Source organism: Pongo pygmaeus, chromosome 2 (assembly GCF_028885625.2).
Source record: "Pongo pygmaeus isolate AG05252 chromosome 2, NHGRI_mPonPyg2-v2.0_pri, whole genome shotgun sequence".
In the NCBI taxonomy this organism is placed as follows: domain Eukaryota; kingdom Metazoa; phylum Chordata; class Mammalia; order Primates; family Hominidae; genus Pongo; species Pongo pygmaeus.
The window spans coordinates 54,138,535-54,157,830 of record NC_085930.1 but is presented as its reverse complement, the minus strand read 5'-3'; the positions used below and the strand labels follow the sequence as shown (position 1 = coordinate 54,157,830).

Sequence of the window (19,296 nt, the reverse complement as noted above, 5' to 3'; positions counted from 1 at the left end):
CTTTTTGGAGGGAGAAACAACTTTATTTTCATCAGAAATAGTAATGTTTATAAATTTGTTTATAGTAGTTTGTAAACTATTATCAGAAATACTAATGTCAATAAACCACTTAAACTTTAAGAGATAATTGGGAACTATGATGAGGGTGATAATAAAAGGAGAAATCTTACAAAAATTAACGTGGATGTTATGCTTGCTCTAAGATTAAGTCACTTAGGGAAACAGATTCAATATTATCCAATGGCTTAACCTTCCTTCCTTCCTTTTGTTCCCTTTTTGGTGGTGGTTGGGTTACAAAGGGTAGTGTCTTCTGCCCTGAAGGTAGTAGTAGTATGGTGGGTGCCTAGAGGTCAATTATTGGTTTAGAAGAGATTCAGGCTCTTAACTTCTACACGTGCTTTCCAGGAGGGGGAACAGTTTCTTTCTCAGCCCTGTGTGAGGACCATGTTAACCCAGAAAGTGTTCTCAGACCACTGGGTGCCCATTCTCAGTGCTAGAAACAGGAAGACCCTGGTTTCCTGGCAGAAGTTATGGATCCTACAGTTTTCTCTCCATCAAACTTTAAGTCACAGTAAGACAGGACTCTGGAGTCACAGGCACAGCCAGGAGAGGTCAGCATCCTTATGCTGACTCCTGTTCCTGGACATGGGTCTTAAGATCCAATAAACTAGACTTTCACATGAAATCATATAAATAAAAAAAATCACAGGCACAGTTCTTTTAATTCACATAGATGCTTAGCAAATGTTCTTGATGGATTAAAGGCAGTGGCCAGCAATTTCAGGGGCACTTTTTGTGGCACTTCACATGTTCCTACAATGACTTACTATGTCAGAAACACCACAGCTAGAAACTGTCTGACTGCATACTTGGTCTATTGTCTTTTTTAAGGCAAAACTGACAGAGATGTGGTGTGGGTCCAGTTCACTGTGCCTGGAAATGAAGTGGCTTTGCTCCCCATTCCTTTACTCACTCTATACACAGGAAATGAAAATTACCCATAACTTAGGGCAACTGCACTGGAGGCATGACTAATAAGTAAATATGGCCAAGACTGTAAGGGAATGAGAATAAGTTATAAATAATAGATCAGAATTTGCACATCCACATGAATACCATCTGAATTGTCTTACCCCATGGCTATATGCTTATCCTAATGTAGCAGATAATTTTGCTAAAATATTCATCAGAATGTCCTTTTGGATACTGTTTTTCGAGCCAGTTTTACAAACCACTGAAGAAAACCAGTCTCATTGCCTTTTAATCAGACCTTTAATGCCAAAAGGGAAAAGGTAAACTTGTAATTAAATAAATTTTGAAGCCATTATACTGATTCTAAGTGTGCACAATGATTTTAAATTGTCCCAGATCATAAAACCAGCACCTTGAAAAAAAATACTGATTTCCTTTATCAAAGTGGTTTGTAACTATACTTTGAGACCTGGAAATTTACTATGTAAAATGGGACCTGAAATCTGTGCTATTGGAATAAGCACTGTGCTGTCCAATATGGTAGCCAGTAACCACATGTAGCTATTGAGCAGTTGATACGTTGCTTGTCTGAATTGAGATGTGCTGTAAATGTAAATTACACACTGGATTCAAAAGCTTCATTGATGAAAGAATTACCTAATATCTTAAAAAGACATTAAAAGATGATCTGTTGTAGCACTTCTGGTAACTAAGCTCCTTAAGATATGAGTCTAAACCAATCCCAGTTAAACAGATTTCCATGACAGATTCAGTCAAATTAAAGGGTGGAGTTGAGGAAGAGGTTCCAACTGACTTTTCTGATGTGCTACATTGTCTATATTGTATAATAACAAGTAAGCCAAGAAAAGAAAATTAAAGAGGTGTAGTCACTTCAGGTAGGAAAAGAGAAAGAGCAAGTCAGTTGCTAACTGCTAGGAAACAATTGCTCTTATAACAGAAGAAAAAAGACTTTCTTCTATGCAGCACACTTTAATAAAGAAATAGCGTAAGCCAAAGAATAAAATAAATACCAATGAGTCCATATTGCTATAAATGAGTGATCAAACAACTTAATAAATTGGGAATGAGGGACAAATCCCCTGTGCAGAAGAGTGTCAAACAACATCTATAGATACTCCATTCTAAGGGACAGCAATATGACTCCCTTTTCCTTAGGAAGACACCGCACATAGTGACTTCTTTCCACAAAGTATAGATGAGAAAGGGGGAAAATAATAACTTTACAGTGGAGAAAGCTGGCAAACACTAGCTTAGCCAGGTGATCAAGATTAACAACATAGTCTTAAACCATGTTGATAGTAGGTACCTTTGATATAACGTGATAAGAATAGCAATTTACATCAGGTGTCTTCCTCTCAAAAACTGATAACCCCAGTCTAATCATGAGAAAAATCTCAGGCAAATTCCAATAGGAGGGCATTCTACAATATACTCAACCATTACTTTTGAAAACTGTCAAGGTTATTAAAAGGAACATCTATGAAACTGTCATAGCTAAGAGAAGCCTAAAAAGATATGACAAATAAATATAAGGTATTATACTGGGTGAGATCCTGTAACAGAAAAAGGGCATAAGTGGGAGCTAAGGAAACCTGAGTAAGTGATACATTTTAGCTAATTTGGATCAATGTTGATTCAGTGATTGTAACAAACACACCATATTAAAATAACATCTTAATAACAGGAGAAACTGCAAGGACTGCGTGGGAACTCTCCGTACTATCTCCTCAATTTTTCTGTAAATCTAAAACCGTTCTAAAATAAAGTGTTTATTTTTAAAGAGAAAAAAAAAAAAGAAATAGCGTCAGGTAACTAAAGGTGGATCTCACAAAAAGTGTCTCTTACAGACAAGTTTGAGAATTCATACAAAGATAAGCCTCTTCTATTTCTCCTCTCTACTCTCAAACTTGCTTTTCTGGGTCTGGGTACTTAGGATCTAAGCAACCATTGGCTAGCTACCTGATATCTATCAGAAAACTAGGACTTGAGAAGACTGGGCTCAGGAGAGTTACCTTCTGATAAGTTCTGGAAAGATCCTGGGAATATAGTCAGTATGGGAAAATGAATGAGGCCAGGTGCATGCTAATTTGTAGGATTCATTTCTTTAAACCATACAGCAGAGTACATACCATTGTTTCCTAGCCACACTTTATGTATATGTATTATTAAAATCATATCAAAATTATTTCCTTTTCAGATATTTTTGAGGATCCTTAGGAACACATGAAGAATTTCTACTATGACACAATATCAAAGTAACCATTATCATGTCAAGCAGCTTTTATAAAGGACAGAGGAAGACAGATACCATTTATCAATGACTCAGTGTATGTGTGTGAGAGATACACACATTTACACACATACACAAATAGACCTTTTTTCCCCCCCAAATCTGAGGCGTGTCTGGGAGTTAAATCATTTTCAAACAAGATTGAAATGACCTTATCAGAAATTCCTAAAAACAGTTTGAGAAAGGGGGAACTAGATAGAAAAGAATCAGAAATATATGAGAGAATGAACAGACCATAAAATGATTATTTTTATTCAAAATTTTCTCCTACTACTTTCCCTTGGCTTACAAATCTGCTCATATTTTCCATATTTAAAAAAAAACACTCTCAAAACCTAGTTTCACCCTTAAATGACTTTCCTGGCTCATCTCTCTTTTAACCACAAAATTTCCTGAAAGAATAATCAATACCAGGGGAAAATGGCCCGTAAATATTTATGATAGTAAATATTTTAGGCTTTCTGGGCCATATAGTCTCTGTTGCAACTACTCAACTCTGCCCTGTAGTGCAAAAGCAGCCATAGTCAATATACAGAAACGTGGGTGTGGCTATGTTCCAAAACCTTTATTTATGGGCATTGACATTTAAAATTAGTATAATTTTCACATATCATGAAATATTCTTCTTCTCTTTGAGTTTTTTCAACCATTAAATATGTAAAAACCATTCTTAATGCTTGCAGGCTGTACAAAATCAGATAGGGGAATGGAGGTAGATTTTGTTTTGGATATTAATTTGCCAAACCCTGATCTACACCACTGCCTCTATTCTTGTCTCCTTGAAAATTAGCTTTTGTTTCCACCATGCTGCTAAGATTTGCTTTCTCAAAGATCATTAATATCCCACCAGTTGTGAGATCTACTGTTTTTTTCTTGTATCCAAATTCTTTGACCTCTCTGCTATATTTTACTCTCTCTTGACCACCTCTTTTGTTTTAATATTCTTCTCTTTTTATTTAATGAAGTTATACAATTCTGGTCCTTTCCTGTCTTTCTAATAACTTCTTCTCAATCTCCTTTGCTGCATCTTCTTCTTTCTTTCACTATATAAACGTAGAATACCCCCCATGTTTCTATCCTCAGCTCAGTCAATTTCTTGTTTCTTTTTATGCTATCTTTTTTATTATCTCATTTGCTGACATAACTTTTACTGATGCGTTTACACAGATGACTTCCAAAGCTGGACCTTCCACATATATTTTTCTAAGAGTGCAAGTCTTAAATTTATTGCTAAACCTCTGCTGGATGGCTTATAACACCTCAAATTTCAAATATTTATTCTCAATTTATTATTAAATTTCTTTTTATCGGCTTTTTCAAATCCTTCTGACTTTCCTATATGTTAATAACATAACCATTATCTAAGTTCAAAAAAATTTTTAACCTTTAAACTCTCTTCTAACCTCGAGATTTAACAACCTCCATTACTGTTCACAACCAATCAGCTTTGCATTCAATAAGTTCCCTTACACCTGTTTCCTCGTTGCCTTCAATACAGACACCACTTCAGTTCAAAAGCCTATCTCAACTTCTCCCTCCCTGTGTATGTCCTAACACATGGCTAGAGAAGGTTAATTATCTGCTTAAAACCCCATTTCCTATTAATTGATAAATGTCAAACTCAGCCTGACATTCAAGGTCCTCAACAGTTTGCTTCAAACTACCCCTCCATGTTACTGTCCTCCCAACAACTCTTCTTTTATAATACGTGTTCAACTATGCTGTGACTTTGAACTCTGGGAACTTAGTTTGTAGCTAGAAAATTCAATCCCATATTTCCTCTGTTGGAATTTATATTTTCTTTTTGTTATAATGCCTGTGTATCTATCTTACCTCCCAAGTTAGACAGTGAGTTTCTTAAGGGTTAGGACCATGTTTTACTAAGTTTTATATCCTTCACAGGCCTAGCACAATGCTCGTCTCAATGATTTTTGGAAATAAGTGAGATATTAAAAAAATGACAGTGACTTCTATATAGTACATGTTTATGAGCTATTTGCTGAATTCATAAAATCATTAGGTAATTATTTTTGTGTCTCGTAAATTTTATTTCATTTCACTAACAGTAGAATGAAATTTCTTGACCAATATTTTATTTTAAAAGTATGTGATAACTTTTAATTTTCAGACTGGCCTCACTTTTCCTAGACTTGCAACCTCAGGCAAACTGTGTAACTTTAATTTATTAACACATGTAAAATGGAGGATGCAAATAATAGTTTATTTTCCTATGTCCTACAGAAGTTCTAAGGATCAAATGAAATTCTGTATGTAAATTTCTTTGGTGAAGTATGAAACAGGAAAAGTAAAAGTTAACTTCTTTTCCATTTAGCTTATTCATCTTTTATTTCCAGTGCTTAGTCTAGCATCTGGGAGATATGCTCAATAAATATTTGTTGAATGATTGAAAAATCATTCTTTTCTTAGATTCCTTCATAGCAATTAAAAATATATTTCACTCACAATGCCAAGCATTTTTAGCAAAAAAGAAAAACCAAAACAAAACATGAAAACCCCAAACTCTCATCAAATTGTTGAACAATAAAACATCCAGAAACATAATGAAACAATGATCTCAGGTTGCTTCTTGATAACGTCTGCACATAACATATATTTTTTAGAATTGTACCTTGCTGGTATTGTTGTGATTACCAGATAATTTATAAGAAGGCAAGTACCTCATTATCATGATATGTCCATTAGCACAAAAGCATGCCAAGCAGGCACTGTTACACATGACCACCACATTTGCTTGCAGTATAAAAGATGTCTCCGTGATGTTATGAACATAAAGGCAAGTCTGAGAAGGCAGTGAGAAGACTTTGGCTTGTTTTTCTGAGCAGATTATTGTATACTGATGATCTCCTATTTCTTGGGATGCAGAAGATGAGTTCATTACCACTTTCCTTCTCCAAGATTTTTCATTTTCATCTATGTTGTTTGGATCCCTCCAAACTTCATATGGCGGTTGCATTAATCCACCCATTCGGTCCATACAGGAGAATGTTAGCACAGCTCCCTTCAATGAGAGAAATGTACCTATAAAAACAAATGGACATCACCAACATGTCAAATTCATTCTAAAGCATCTATGGGGAATTAAAGTTTTACATTGTGATAATTTATACCTATAGAGTCATAATATTGCCCTAATGTATATGAATTTGTAGATTTGTGAGCTCATCTGTTATAATAAGTTGGAATCATAGAATGTTAGGTCTAAAAGGAACTTAAGACGTCAACTGGTCAAACCCTCTCATTATATTAAAAAATAAGAAAAAACAAACCCAGAAAGATTATGAAAGTTGGGCCAGGTCACACAGCAAGTTAGGTCACAGCCTAGATTAGAACTCAGATTTTTCTGATTCCTACCCCAGGATTCTTTCATTATACTATATGGTCCCCCTTAAAGTCCTTTTATAAAAAAGAAAATTTTAAAAATGTACATATTTTATTTATTCAAATAACTTCAACTGAAAAAATAATCACACAATCTTATTTGATTTTCTTATTTCATAGACTAATTTGCTAGAAAATGCTTGATTTTTCTTCAAAATCAAACACTTAAGAAGAAATTTCAATATCTAGAATTCATAGTGGCAATTTTAATCGTATGAAAAAGACAAAACAATTACCTTCAGCTCTTAGGTAGGCTTTTGCATCTTTACACAGAAAGGGGTTTTACTCACCTGGATTCTCCAAGGTTGACAATGTATGTCAGATTATTGCCTATAGGTGATTTTCACCAGTCTTGGAGGACAATATACTATAAAGCTTAGGAGGTAGTTTGGGCTCTATTGATCTTTGGATATTTCCAGAGTCTTCCCTAAGCAGTACCCTATTAGCCCTTTCTTTCCTTTGTCCTTTTACATCATGCAGAGAGAGTAAGTATGTTAGCTTAGACTCATATGCTTCAAGGGTGTACATGTGACAGAGACTTGAAAAGGGAAGGGTGACAGATAAAAATATATTCATTTAGAAAGTACTTATAAAGTCCTTAAAATTTATCAAATTGAAAAGAGTATATTGGGATGATCTAATATCTTAGTTGTGTTTTTAAATCCACTTTAAAACTAAGAAATCTATAAATGTATATAAGGGTAACAGCAGAGGCTAGGGGAGTAGAGGTTTAGGTGCTGCAGTTTAAGGGTTAAGGGATAAAAGAACATCTCTCCCAATCTCCCATGAAGGAAAAATGCCAAAAGCTATGAAGAATGATTTAATTAAAATTAACCTAGGATTGATCCTGCTATTCAGTAAAACCACATTTTCATAACTACCTGCCATAGAAAGACTTTTCTAAGTATATCTTTGCATCCTTGATTTAGAGATGGCTGACAGTAGGTTAAAAAGACAAGAAATCCACATTTTGAAAGCCATTTTACTTTATACTCATTGCATACAATCTGTCAGCATCAAAATGAATTTCTCAATAAGCTGCCCTTGCCAAAACAGCTGCTTTGTTTCTTAATTTTTAGTCATAAATGCTTTGATTATATTCTGTTCATTAGGTTTATACAGGGTTTAAGTTTTCCAAACAATGTATTATTAATCGTTTAGAATTCTTTCTTTAATCTTTTCTAACTGGAAAAAACTCAAGTAAATCTAAATTATAAGCAGCTACTACTTCAGAAATACACTTACAAAGTATGCTTAAACTTATGGGCTTCAATAATAAGATCTTAATTAATTAGGACTTTCCTCTTAAAGAAGAACTCACTGGCTAGGAGTGTACTTTACTCCAGCTTTCCCAAATAACCAGCCTTGCCCACTACAACCTTCATTCAATCAATACATACAGTATCAAGGACATTCTATGTGCTCTAGGTTCTATTTTAGTCATAGTCAATACAGCAGTGAATAAAACAGACAAAAGTCCCTGCCTTCATAAAACTTACTTTCTATGGTAGAGATAGATAATATGTCTGATAAATAAGTAATCATATGGGATATTAGATAGTAATGAGTACTAAGGAAAAAATTAAAGCAGAAAAGAAGATAGGAATTCTTGAAAAAAGGTAGATAAATTTTAAATAGTGTTAGAGACTGAATGTTTGCATCCCCTGCCAACCTCTTGTAAAAAAAAATCATATGTTAAAGCCCCAAACCCCACTATGGATCTATTTGAAGAGGGAGCCTTCAAGGAAATAATTAAGATTAAATGAGATCATAAGGGTATGGCTCTAATCTGATAGAATTAGTGTCCTTTTAAAAAGAGATACCAGAGTACATGCTCTCTCTCTCTCTCCCCCTCCCTATGTGTACACAAAGGAAAGGCCATGGGAACACACAGCAAGAAGGCAGCCATCTGCAACCCAAAGGAAGAGACCTCACTAGACATCTGCCCTGCTGGCACCTTGAACTTAGAGTTTCAGTCTCCAGAACTGAGAGAAAATAAATTTCTGCTGTTTAAGCCACTGAGTCTGTGGTATTTCATTATGGCAACCTGAGCAAACTAATAAAGAAGGGAAGGCTTCTTTTCATCATCCTGTGGGAATTAGGGTTCAGGAAACCAGCACAAAATACTGATATTCTATGACTGTTGTGAATAATAAATTATCCTTTGTCTCTGAGCCAGGAGTTTCATGTCTTCTGTCAGCATCGAAACTGGCAACCTAACTTTATTAGCTTACAAGTAGAATAAAATCTCAGATTCTTCATAGATCTTGACTTTCTAGAATGCCAAGAAGATTCATAGTAGGTAAGATCAGAGAGATAAAGTAGAGCAAGATCATGTTGGTTCTTTCAGGACATGGTAAAGACCTAGACTTTTACTTAGCGTGAGATGGAAGGATTTTGAGAATGGAAGTGATGTAATCTAACTTTCATATAACAGAATCACCCTACCTCCTGGGTGTATCCTAAAGGGAACCAAGGCTGGAAGCAGGGAGAGCAGTGAAGAGGTTAGTGTATTAGTCTGCGTGAAAAATGGATAGAGGCTTGGTTGAACTGTGTGGTAATAGTAGAGATGGTGAGCAATGTCAGAATCTGAGTGTATTGTAAAGGTTGTGCCAGCAGGATTTGTTAACAAATTGGATTTAGGGTATGAAAGAAATATGGGGGTCAAGGGTGATTCCAATGTTTTTGACCTGAGAAACTGGAAGAATGGAATTGTCATTAATAGATGTAGAAAAGTGTGAGAGGAATGACAGGAATACCAGGAGCTCAGGTTTGAACATGTTAAGTTTGAGATACTTACTAAACACAAATGGATATCAAATAGCTGGATATATGTTAGGAATTTGGGGAGAGGTCCAGACTATAAATATAAATGTATGATCCATTAGACATTTAAAGGCATGAAGCTGGCTGAATTCATCTAGTGCTTCAATATAAAGAGAAAAGTTTCAAAGAATCAGTCTTGGGGCATTCTGGTTTAAGTCCACTGAAATGGAGGAGGAACAAGCAAAAGAGATTGAGAAGGAATAGCTAGAAGGTAGGAAGAAAATCAGGTGAAAATAGCACTTTAGAATTTGAAGTGTTTTAAGGTAGGAATGGTAGCCTGTGTAATACGTTGCTGATATGTCAAATAAGATGTTGCCTGAGAAACGACCAAGAATTCCTATCTCCTTTTCTGCTCTAATTTTTCCTTAGTACTTATTAGTATCTAATATCCCATATAATTACTTATTTATCACACATATTATCTATCTCTACCATGGAAAGTAAGTTTTATGAAGGCAAAGACTTTTGTCTGTTTTATTCACTACTATATTGCCCATGATTAAAACAGGCTAGAATCCATTGTTTCTCTTTTTTAATGGAAGATATGACAATATATTTATATAATGATTCAGTAGAAAAAAACATTTATTATAAAGGAAACAAAGGAAAAATTGCTGGATTGACTTTCTTAAGTAGGTGAAAGCAGGTAAAGTCTAGTATATAAGTGGAGTCTAGTGTATAAACAGAGTCTAGAGTATAAGTGGAATATAGTGAATAACTACCACCCAGTTCACACAAGCCTCTATCCATTTTTCATCCAGACTATTATATTAACCTCTTCACTGCTCTCCCTGCTTCCAACCTTGATTCCCTTTAGGATAGGCCAGGAGATAGAATGATTCTGTTAAATGAATCACCTAGTTAGAAGCTTAGTTTAGTAACTGTAACAGGAGAGAACATGCAGGCCATGAAGATACAAGCAGATAGGTTGGTAGATGTGATGATAACTGTTGAAGTTTTTATCTGACTGTTTCAATTTTCTCAATAAAAGAGGACACATGGTGATTGCTGAGATTGAAGATAGAAAAGTAAGTTTTGAAGACTTAAAGAGACTAGAGAAAATATGTAATTGTTAGCCAGGCATGATGGCATGCCTGTAGTCCCAGCTACTCAGGTGGCTGAGACGGGAGGATCGCTTGAGTCTAGTAGTTCAGGGCGACAGTGAGCTATGATTGCACCATTGCACTCCAGCCTGGGTGACAGAGTGAGACCTCATCTATACAAAACAAAACACACACACACACATACACAGACATAAACAACCAAAAGGATAAACAAGAAAATATGCAATTGTTGTCCAGGAGTGCAGGCGCAAGGACTAGGAAAATATAGTATGATTACCTAGCAACATAAGAGCCCACTTGAAGTTAGTGATGATTTATGGTAAAATGAGACACTTTAGTGTGGTTATGTATTTTTCTCTAGCCATATTCAGCTACATGGGTTTAGAAATAGGATAGGTAGAGTTGAATTTAACCAGGTTTGAGATTAAGCTGAAAAAGCATGACAAAGCAAACAAAGCAAAAAGGAGGCAAGAGAGTTGAAAATGCATGAAAGAAAAGCATTATAGAGCTTGACTGTGAAATTTAAGTTAGAAAGTGGGAAAATGAAGGGGGTGAATGACAATGAAAATGGTAGGATCAATAGATTAAGGTTCCAGTGAGGATGAAGAATTATATTAAAGTTGGAATCTTAAGGAGCCTGAGATATTTACTTTCCTTTTCCCTTACATACATTGTTTAAACTTTAATTGTCTCTCAACTTCCACAGAACTTCTCAATTCCTATCTAGAATGTAAGCTCTTTGAGGACAGAAACTTCGTATGACTTCGTCATTACTTTATCTTCAATGCTTATTATAATATCTGGACATGTCATGTGTTCAATAAACATTTATTAACTTCCTGACTACTCCAGTTCAGTCTTAATTATGGATTTTTAAACTCCTATTTTATATTATATACTCAAGATCAGCTACACAATTTGTGGGCCTAGCACAAAATGAAAATGCACTAGGCCTACATTATGAGGGACTTTTTATTCAAAAATTGGGAGAAGAGTTACCATTGAAGGTTGTAAATTATAAAGCTTTTTTCTTTCTTCTGTGGTCTATCTCTTTAGTGTTTTTATATTTGCTATTTATGTTCTATGTAAAGGAAAGTTAACATTTTTTATTATTCATCTTTATAATATTCTATATAAGAACATTTAACCTCTATTTTGAACTGTAACAAAAACATAATAGCTAGTCTCCAGAGCTACGAAATGATTATCCACATGGAGTTGGCCAGAAAAGACAAACCAGTCCGTCTCAGGAAGGTTGGAAGGTGGAAGACAGGGTCCTTCAAGTCCAGACCAGATCTGAGGGAGCATATTCTTAGGTATGGGGATATCTCTTTCAGCTTGAGAGTACTTGCAAGATGAGTGCAGACTTTCACAGGCATCTGAGGGTCTCACCACATGACTTCAGTTACTTAAGTACATTTGAGTCTGATGGCTGCCAAGTTTCTCCTCTTTACAGCAATAAGACCCCATCCTGCCACCTCAAACCATAGAAGATGGGTGACTCCCAGAAAGTCTTTAAAATTGTTTGCTAGGAAGTGCTAGCTACCTGGAACAGGACTGGTTAAGAGTCTCAATCTGAGACATGGCCTCTGGTTGGCTGACCACATGCTAGAGTCACCAAGTGCTACCAACTCAGGATAAGGATGGCTGCTTCCATGCCCCAAAATGTCACCAGGCATATGCCTGACCCTGACCACCTCTATGTATACTCCAGGCCCCAAAAGCAGTGGAAAGTGAAAGTGGAATGCCTCTCTCCCCACAAACTAAGTCATCGCCTGGGTGAGAGGTAGGTGGGAGGTAGGCTGCTCATGAGCAGAGGCTTCAAGCCCCTGGTGCATGCTCCATTGTCTCATTGGTCTTTACTTACAAAGCATATATCAAAAGATAAAATTATTAAGAATTTTAAGACTTTAAGAGCAGAGGGCCTTCTGGGAGCAGAACCCTGTGTATCAGTAGACAAAAGGGGCAAGTAAGGTTTCATTTTTGTAGACTCAGCACATCTGGGAACTTACTAAAAATGCAAATTCTCAGACCCCACCTCAGACCTACTGAATCAGAAACTTTGGGGGCGGGGCCCAGTAATCTGTGTTGTAATGAATCCTTCAAGTGATTTTGATGCAGACAAAAGTGATAGGTGTTGAGAACAGGCCCCCCAAAATCTGGCCATAAACTGGCCCCAAAACTAGCCATAAATAAAATCTCTGCAGCACTGTGACATGTTCATGATGGCCATAATGCCCATGCTGGAAGGTTGTGGGTTTACTAGAATGAGGGCAAGGAACACCTGGCCCTCCCAGGGCGGAAAACTGCTTAAAGGTATTCTTAAGCCACAAACAATAGCATGAGCGATCTGTGCCTTAAGGACATGCTCCTGCTGCAGTTAACTAGCCCAACCTATTCCTTAATTCAGCCCATCCCTTCATTTCCCATAAGGGATACTTTTAGTTAATTTAATATCTATAGAAACAATGCTAATGACTGGCTTGCTGTTAATAAATACATGGGTAAATCTCTGTTCGGGGCTCTCAACTCTGAAGGCTATGAGATCCCTGATTTCCCACTTCACACCTCTATATTTCTGTGTGTGTGTCTTTAATTCCTCTAGCGCCACTGGGTTAGGGTCTCCCCGACCGAGCTGGTCTCAGCAAGTGGCATCCATCATGGGGGCTCGAATCCAGGTCGAACAGTTGCCAGAGCAATGGTTGGAGAACGTGGAACTAGCTGGAGGACACCCGAGTACTCTTAAAGCAATCCACATGGTGAGTAAGAAGGGGAGCTCAGAAGTGTCAGGGTAACAATGGGACAAGTGTGGGGTCTGGTTCATTCCACCTTGGAACTTTTTCACACTGATGAGGAGGAGGAAGGAGAGTCTAATGAAGTAACAGAAGAGGTTACAGACCAGGTTTATTTGCCAGCTAAAGCTAAAGTGGCAAAGGAGGGAGAGGTTCATCCCTACCCTTCTGCACCCCCTCATTATTATTTTGAAGAAAAAGAGTGGCCTGACCCTCCAGATCTTTCTTTTCCGGAGGACACTGGGTGAAAAGTAGTTGCCCCAGTGACTGTTCGAGCAGCGCCTCGAGCGACCACTCTTAGTTCTATTCAGGCAGGAATTCAGCAAGCTAGAAGAGAGGGTGATTTAGAGGCTTGGCAGTTCCCTGTTAGAATACACCCCCCAGATCAACAGGGAAATATTATAGCTACATTTGAGCCTTTTCCTTTTAAATTTGGGAAAGCACATTTAGTTGATTATATCAAGGCCTGTGATGGTATTGGAGGTAATCTGCATAAAGCTACTTTGTTGGCCCAGGCAATGGCAGGACTGAGAGTGGATAAAGGAAATACTCATTTCCTGGAGCTTATTTTAACTGTGGGAAGCATGGTCGTACTAAAAAAGAATGTAGAAAAAATCAGCAAGTCAGGCCGCCAGATAAGGGAAAAAAGAAAACTGCTGAGCCTGAAATATGTCTAAAATGTAAAAAAGGAAAACATTGGGCTAAGCAGTGTCACTCTAGGTTTGATAAAGATGGGAACCCGATTTCAGGAAATGCCATGAGGGGCCCGTCCTGGGCACTGTTCTAAACCGGGGCATTTCCAGTTCAGGCCATTCCCTCACCCCTATACAATGTCTGTCCGCCACCACAGCCAGTAGTGCCGCAGAGATTTATGCTGCACAAAAGCTGTGAGTCTTCTGCCTGGAGAACCCCCACAAAAGGTCTCAACAGGAGTCTGTGGATCCTTGCCAGTGGGGACAATAGGATTACTTTTAGAAAGGTCTAGTTTAAGTTTAAAAGGGGTACAAATACATACAGGAGTCATTGATTCAGATTACAATGGGGAAATTCAAATTGTTATATCTACTTCTGTTCCCTGGAAAGCAGAGCCAGGAGAGCACACAGCACAGCTCCTGATTGTGCTGTATGTGGGAATGGGAAAAAGTAAAATTAAACGAACAGGAGGATTTGGAAGCACAAATAAACAAGGCAAAGCAGCTTATTGAGTAAATCAAATTACTGATAAATGTCCTACCTGTGAAATAACTATTCAGGGAAAGAAATTTAAAGGTTTGGTAGATACAGGAGTGGACATTTCAATCATTTCTCTACAGCACTGGCCGTCTGCGTGGCCAATTCAACTTGCTCAATTTAACATAGTTGGAGTTGGTAAAGCCCCTGATGTATATCAAAGTAGTTGTATTTTGCATTGTGAAGGGCCCGATGGACAACCTGGGACTAGTCAACCAATTATAACTTCTGTACCTATAAATTTATGGTGAAGAGATTTATTACAGCAATGAGGAGCACAAGTTCTAATTCCAGAACAATTATATAGCCCTTAAAGTCAACATATAATGCATGAAATGGGGTATGTCCCTGGTATGGGACTAGAAAAAAATTTGCAAGGTTTGAAAGAACCGCTTCAAGTGGAAAGACAATGTTCCCACCAAAGATTAGGATATCATTCTTGATGGCGGCCATTGTTAAGCCTCCAGAACCTATACCTTTAAAATGGTTAACAGATAAGCCAATTTGGATAGAACAATGGCCGCTAAGTAAAGAGAAACTGGAGGCGTTAGAGGAATTAGTTACTGAACAATTAGAAAATGGGCACATAGCTCCAACATTTTCACCTTGGAATTCTCCAGTTTTCATAATTAAGAAAAAATAAGGTAAATGGTGAATGTTAACTGATTTAAGAGTCATCAATTCAGTTATACAACCTATGGGAGCATTACAGCCAGGATTGCCTTCTCCTGCTATCATTCCTAAAAATTGGCCTTTAATAGTCATAGATTTAAAAGACTGTTTCTTTACTATCCCCTTAGCTGAGCAATACTGTGAACGGTTGGCATTTACAATTCCTGCAGTAAACAACCTGCAGCCTGCTAAGCATTTTCATTGTTTCACAGATGGGTCTAGTAATGGTAAAGCTTCTTATTCTGGATCGAAAAGTAAAGTTTTCCAGACACCCTATACTTCAGCTCAAAAAGCAGAGCTTGTAGCTGTAATCGAGGTATTGAGTGCTTTTGATATGCCTATTAATGTGATTTCTGATTCTTCATATGTGGTTCATTCCACACAGTTAATTGAAAATGCTCAGTTACAATTTCATACAGATGAACAACCAATGACTTTATTTACCCAATTGCAAACAGCAGTTAGAAGTAGAATGCACCCTTTTTACATCACTCACATTAGGGCTCATATACCTCTTCCAGGACCTTTGACTGAAGGGAATCAAATGGCTGATCGCCTAGTTGCTAATGCAATATCTAATGCTAGACACTTTCACAATTTAACCCATGTCAATGCCTCTGGTCTCAAATGCAGATACAGCATTACCTGGAAAGAAGCTAAAAATATTATCCAGAGATGCCCAACTTACCAAATGGTACATTCTTCATCTTTTACAGGAGGAGTTAATCCTCGAGGATTGGAACCTAACTCTCTTTGGCAAATGGATGTCACACATATTCTCTCGTTTGGGAGACTAGCATATGCACATGTATGTGTGGACACCTTTTTTCACTTTGGGCTACATGCCAATCAGGAGAGTCTTCTGCCTGTGTTAAACGTCACCTTTTGCAGTGCAGGTGATGGGCATTCCAGCCTCTACTAAAACAGATAATGCCCCAGGCTATACTAGCCAAGCTTTAGCTACATTTTTCTCTATGTGGAATATTAAACACATTACTAGTATCCCATACAATTCTCAAGGACAAGCCATAATGGAAAGAATGAATCTTTCCCTAAAACAGCAGTTGCAAAAGCAGACAGGGGGAAATAGAGAATATGGAACACTGCAGATACAACTGAATCTAGCATTATTAACTTTAAATTTTTTGAGCCTGCCCAAAGGCCAGATGTTATCAGCAGCTGAACAGCATCTACAGAAACCAGCTGCAAAGACAGAAGAAGAACAACTGATTTGGTGGGGAGATCTGATAACAAAAAGTTGGGAAATAGGTAAAATAATAACTTGGAGTAGAGGTTGTGCTTGTGTTTCTCCAGGCCAAAATCAACAGTTGATTTGGATACCATCAAGACACCTGAAACCTTTTCATAAGCCAGATGCCGAGGAAGAGATTCTGGGAGGATCCCGAGGACCCCCCTGGTTGCAGCCATGTTGAGACTGATGCTGAGGAGGACCCCAGCTGTCACGAGCAACACCCATCGAACACAGCCACCCACCTGGGGACAGATCAAGAAACTGTCACAGATGGCAGAAGAAAACCTGAGGAAAGCGGGACAACCACTCACAATGAGTAATATAATGGTAGCTATGATAGTGGTATCACCATTGCCGTGAGTATTCCTTCAACAAGGGCTGACACAGAGAACAATTATATTTATTGGGCATATTTATCAACCTTGGCTGGCAATAATGCCTAGATGTAATCACTCTGATGCAGTTACACATGCTTTCTGATCTCAGTATTTACCATAATAAATCTGCTCCTATAATTGAGGCATACCACCCTCAAAAACCTATTTGTAAACAAAATTGAACCTGATCAGAAAAAATGCAAGAATATTTTATTAATGACTAAAGGTTTAGCAGAAACAATTTAACATACGTATCATACTCATCTGTAAGACTATGCTTTTGGAAAACTCAGCCTTAATTAAAAATCATAATTTTTAATTTCCTATTTGTTTGAAAAAATTTTCATCATTTTGTATTTATATTTCCACAGTCCAAGATTATTTCTTCTGTTTCAGACTTTTCTTATGTGACATAGAAGAGTTTTGTTTTGTTTTTGGTTTGGTTTAGCCTGAAAAAAGATGTAAAATTGCAAATACCTCAAAACTACATGCCCAAGTAAGGATGTGTATAATTGACAGTCTTTCAATGTTTGCCAGTTACACATCTAAAGGGTTACTTACTATTTCTGCTCTATTAAGAAAAGAACTATATATCTAGTTCATTGAATTTTCGCAAAGAATGATAATAGATTTTTTTCTCTGTCTATATAAGAAGGTGCCCTATTCTGGCAAAAGTCTGAATTCATGCCACTAACAAATGACAAAAGGGTAAGTGAAGTTTTGTTTTTGATAATACCTGAACCTGAAGGGAATTTCATTTTTCTTTAGTGAATTTTAAAAATCTAAAAATCCTTTAAAACCCTCAACAGCCTGTAATCCCAGCACTTTGGGAGGCCGAGGCAGGTGGATCACAAGGTCAGGAGATCAAGACCATCCTGGCTAACATGTGAAACCCCGTCTCTACTAAAAAATACAAAAAATTAGACAGGCGTGGTAGCGGGCGCCTGTAGTCCCAGCTACTCGGGAGGCTGAGGCAGGAGAATGGCCTGAACCCAGGAGGTGGAGCTTGCAGTGAGCTGAGATCGTGCCACTGCACTCCAGCCTGGGCAACAGAGTGAGACTGTCTCAAAAAAAAAAAAAAAAAAAAAAAAAAAAACTCTCAACAAACTAGACATAGAAAGAATATGCTTCAAAATAATAAGTCATATATGACAAACCCATAGCCAACATCATACTGAACAGCGAAATGTTGAAAGCATTCCCCCTAAAAACTGGAACAAGATAAGGATGTATACTTTCACCACTCCTATGCAACATGCTACTGGAAGTCCTAACCAGAGCAATTAGGCAAGAGAAAAAAAAAAAAGGCAGTCAAATTGGAAAAAAGGAAGTCAAATTATTGCTGTTCACTGATTATATGATCTTATAACTAGAAAACCCTAAAGACTCCTTCAAAAGACTCCTAGATTTGATAAATGACCTCAGCAAAGTTTCAGTATATAAAAATCAATGTATAAAAATCAGTACCACTTTTATACGCTAATAATGATCAAGCTGAGAACCAAAAGAAGAAATCAATCCCATTTATAACAGCTATTAAAAATACCTAGGAATACATTAATCAAGGAGGTGAAAGATCGCTACATGGAAAATTTAAAAAACACTAGTGAAAGAAATTGAGATGACACAAACAAATGAAAAAACATCCCATACTCATAGATTGGAAGAATCAATATCATTAAAATGATCATACTGCCCAAAACAATCTACTGATTCAACACAATTCCTATCAATTTGCCAACAGCATTCTTCACAGAATTAGAAAAAATAATTCTAAAATTCATATGGAACCGAAACAGTCTGAATAGCCAAAGAAATCCTAAGCAAAAAGAATGAAGCTGCAGGTTTCACATTGCCTGACTTCAAATTATAGTACAAGGCTGTAATAACCAAAACAGCAGAGTACTGGTATAAACATAGATAGATAAATGGACAGAATAGAAGACCCAGAAATAAAACTATATACCTACAACTAACTGATCTTTGAGAAAGTCAACAAAAGCATCCACTAAGAAAAGAACATCTTATTTAATAAATGGTTCTGCAAAAATTGTGTAACCGTATGCAGGAGAATAAAACTGGACTCATATCTCTCAACATATACAAAAAGAACTCAAGGTGAATTACAGATTTAAATGTAAGACCTGAAACTATAAAAATGCTAGAAGGAAACCTAGCAAAAACTCTTGTGTGGACATTGGCTTAGGTGAAGAATTCGTGACTAAGACCTCAAAAGCAAATGCGGCAAAACTAAAAATAGACAAATAGGACTTAATTAAACTGAAAAGCTTATGCACAGAAAAAGAAATAAACAGCAGAGTGAATAAATAACTTGAGGAATGGGAAAAATATTTGCCAACAATGCATCTGAAAAAGAGCTAATACCCAGAATCTGCAAGGA

The 19,296-nt window shown here is 37.0% G+C and overlaps 1 protein-coding gene across 3 annotated transcripts in view; it reads right to left on the bottom strand.

The window, feature by feature from the left end:
* The window catches only part of STXBP5L (syntaxin binding protein 5L), a 478,051-nt gene that overhangs the window by 7,833 nt on the left and 450,922 nt on the right, over positions 1-19,296 (bottom strand). For all 3 annotated transcript variants that reach the window (XM_054481057.2, XM_054481058.2, XM_054481059.2), the window contains one exon: positions 5,962-6,322. In XM_054481057.2, the coding sequence (XP_054337032.1) occupies positions 5,962-6,322 (361 nt within the window). The remainder of the gene's footprint in view (positions 1-5,961; positions 6,323-19,296) is intronic.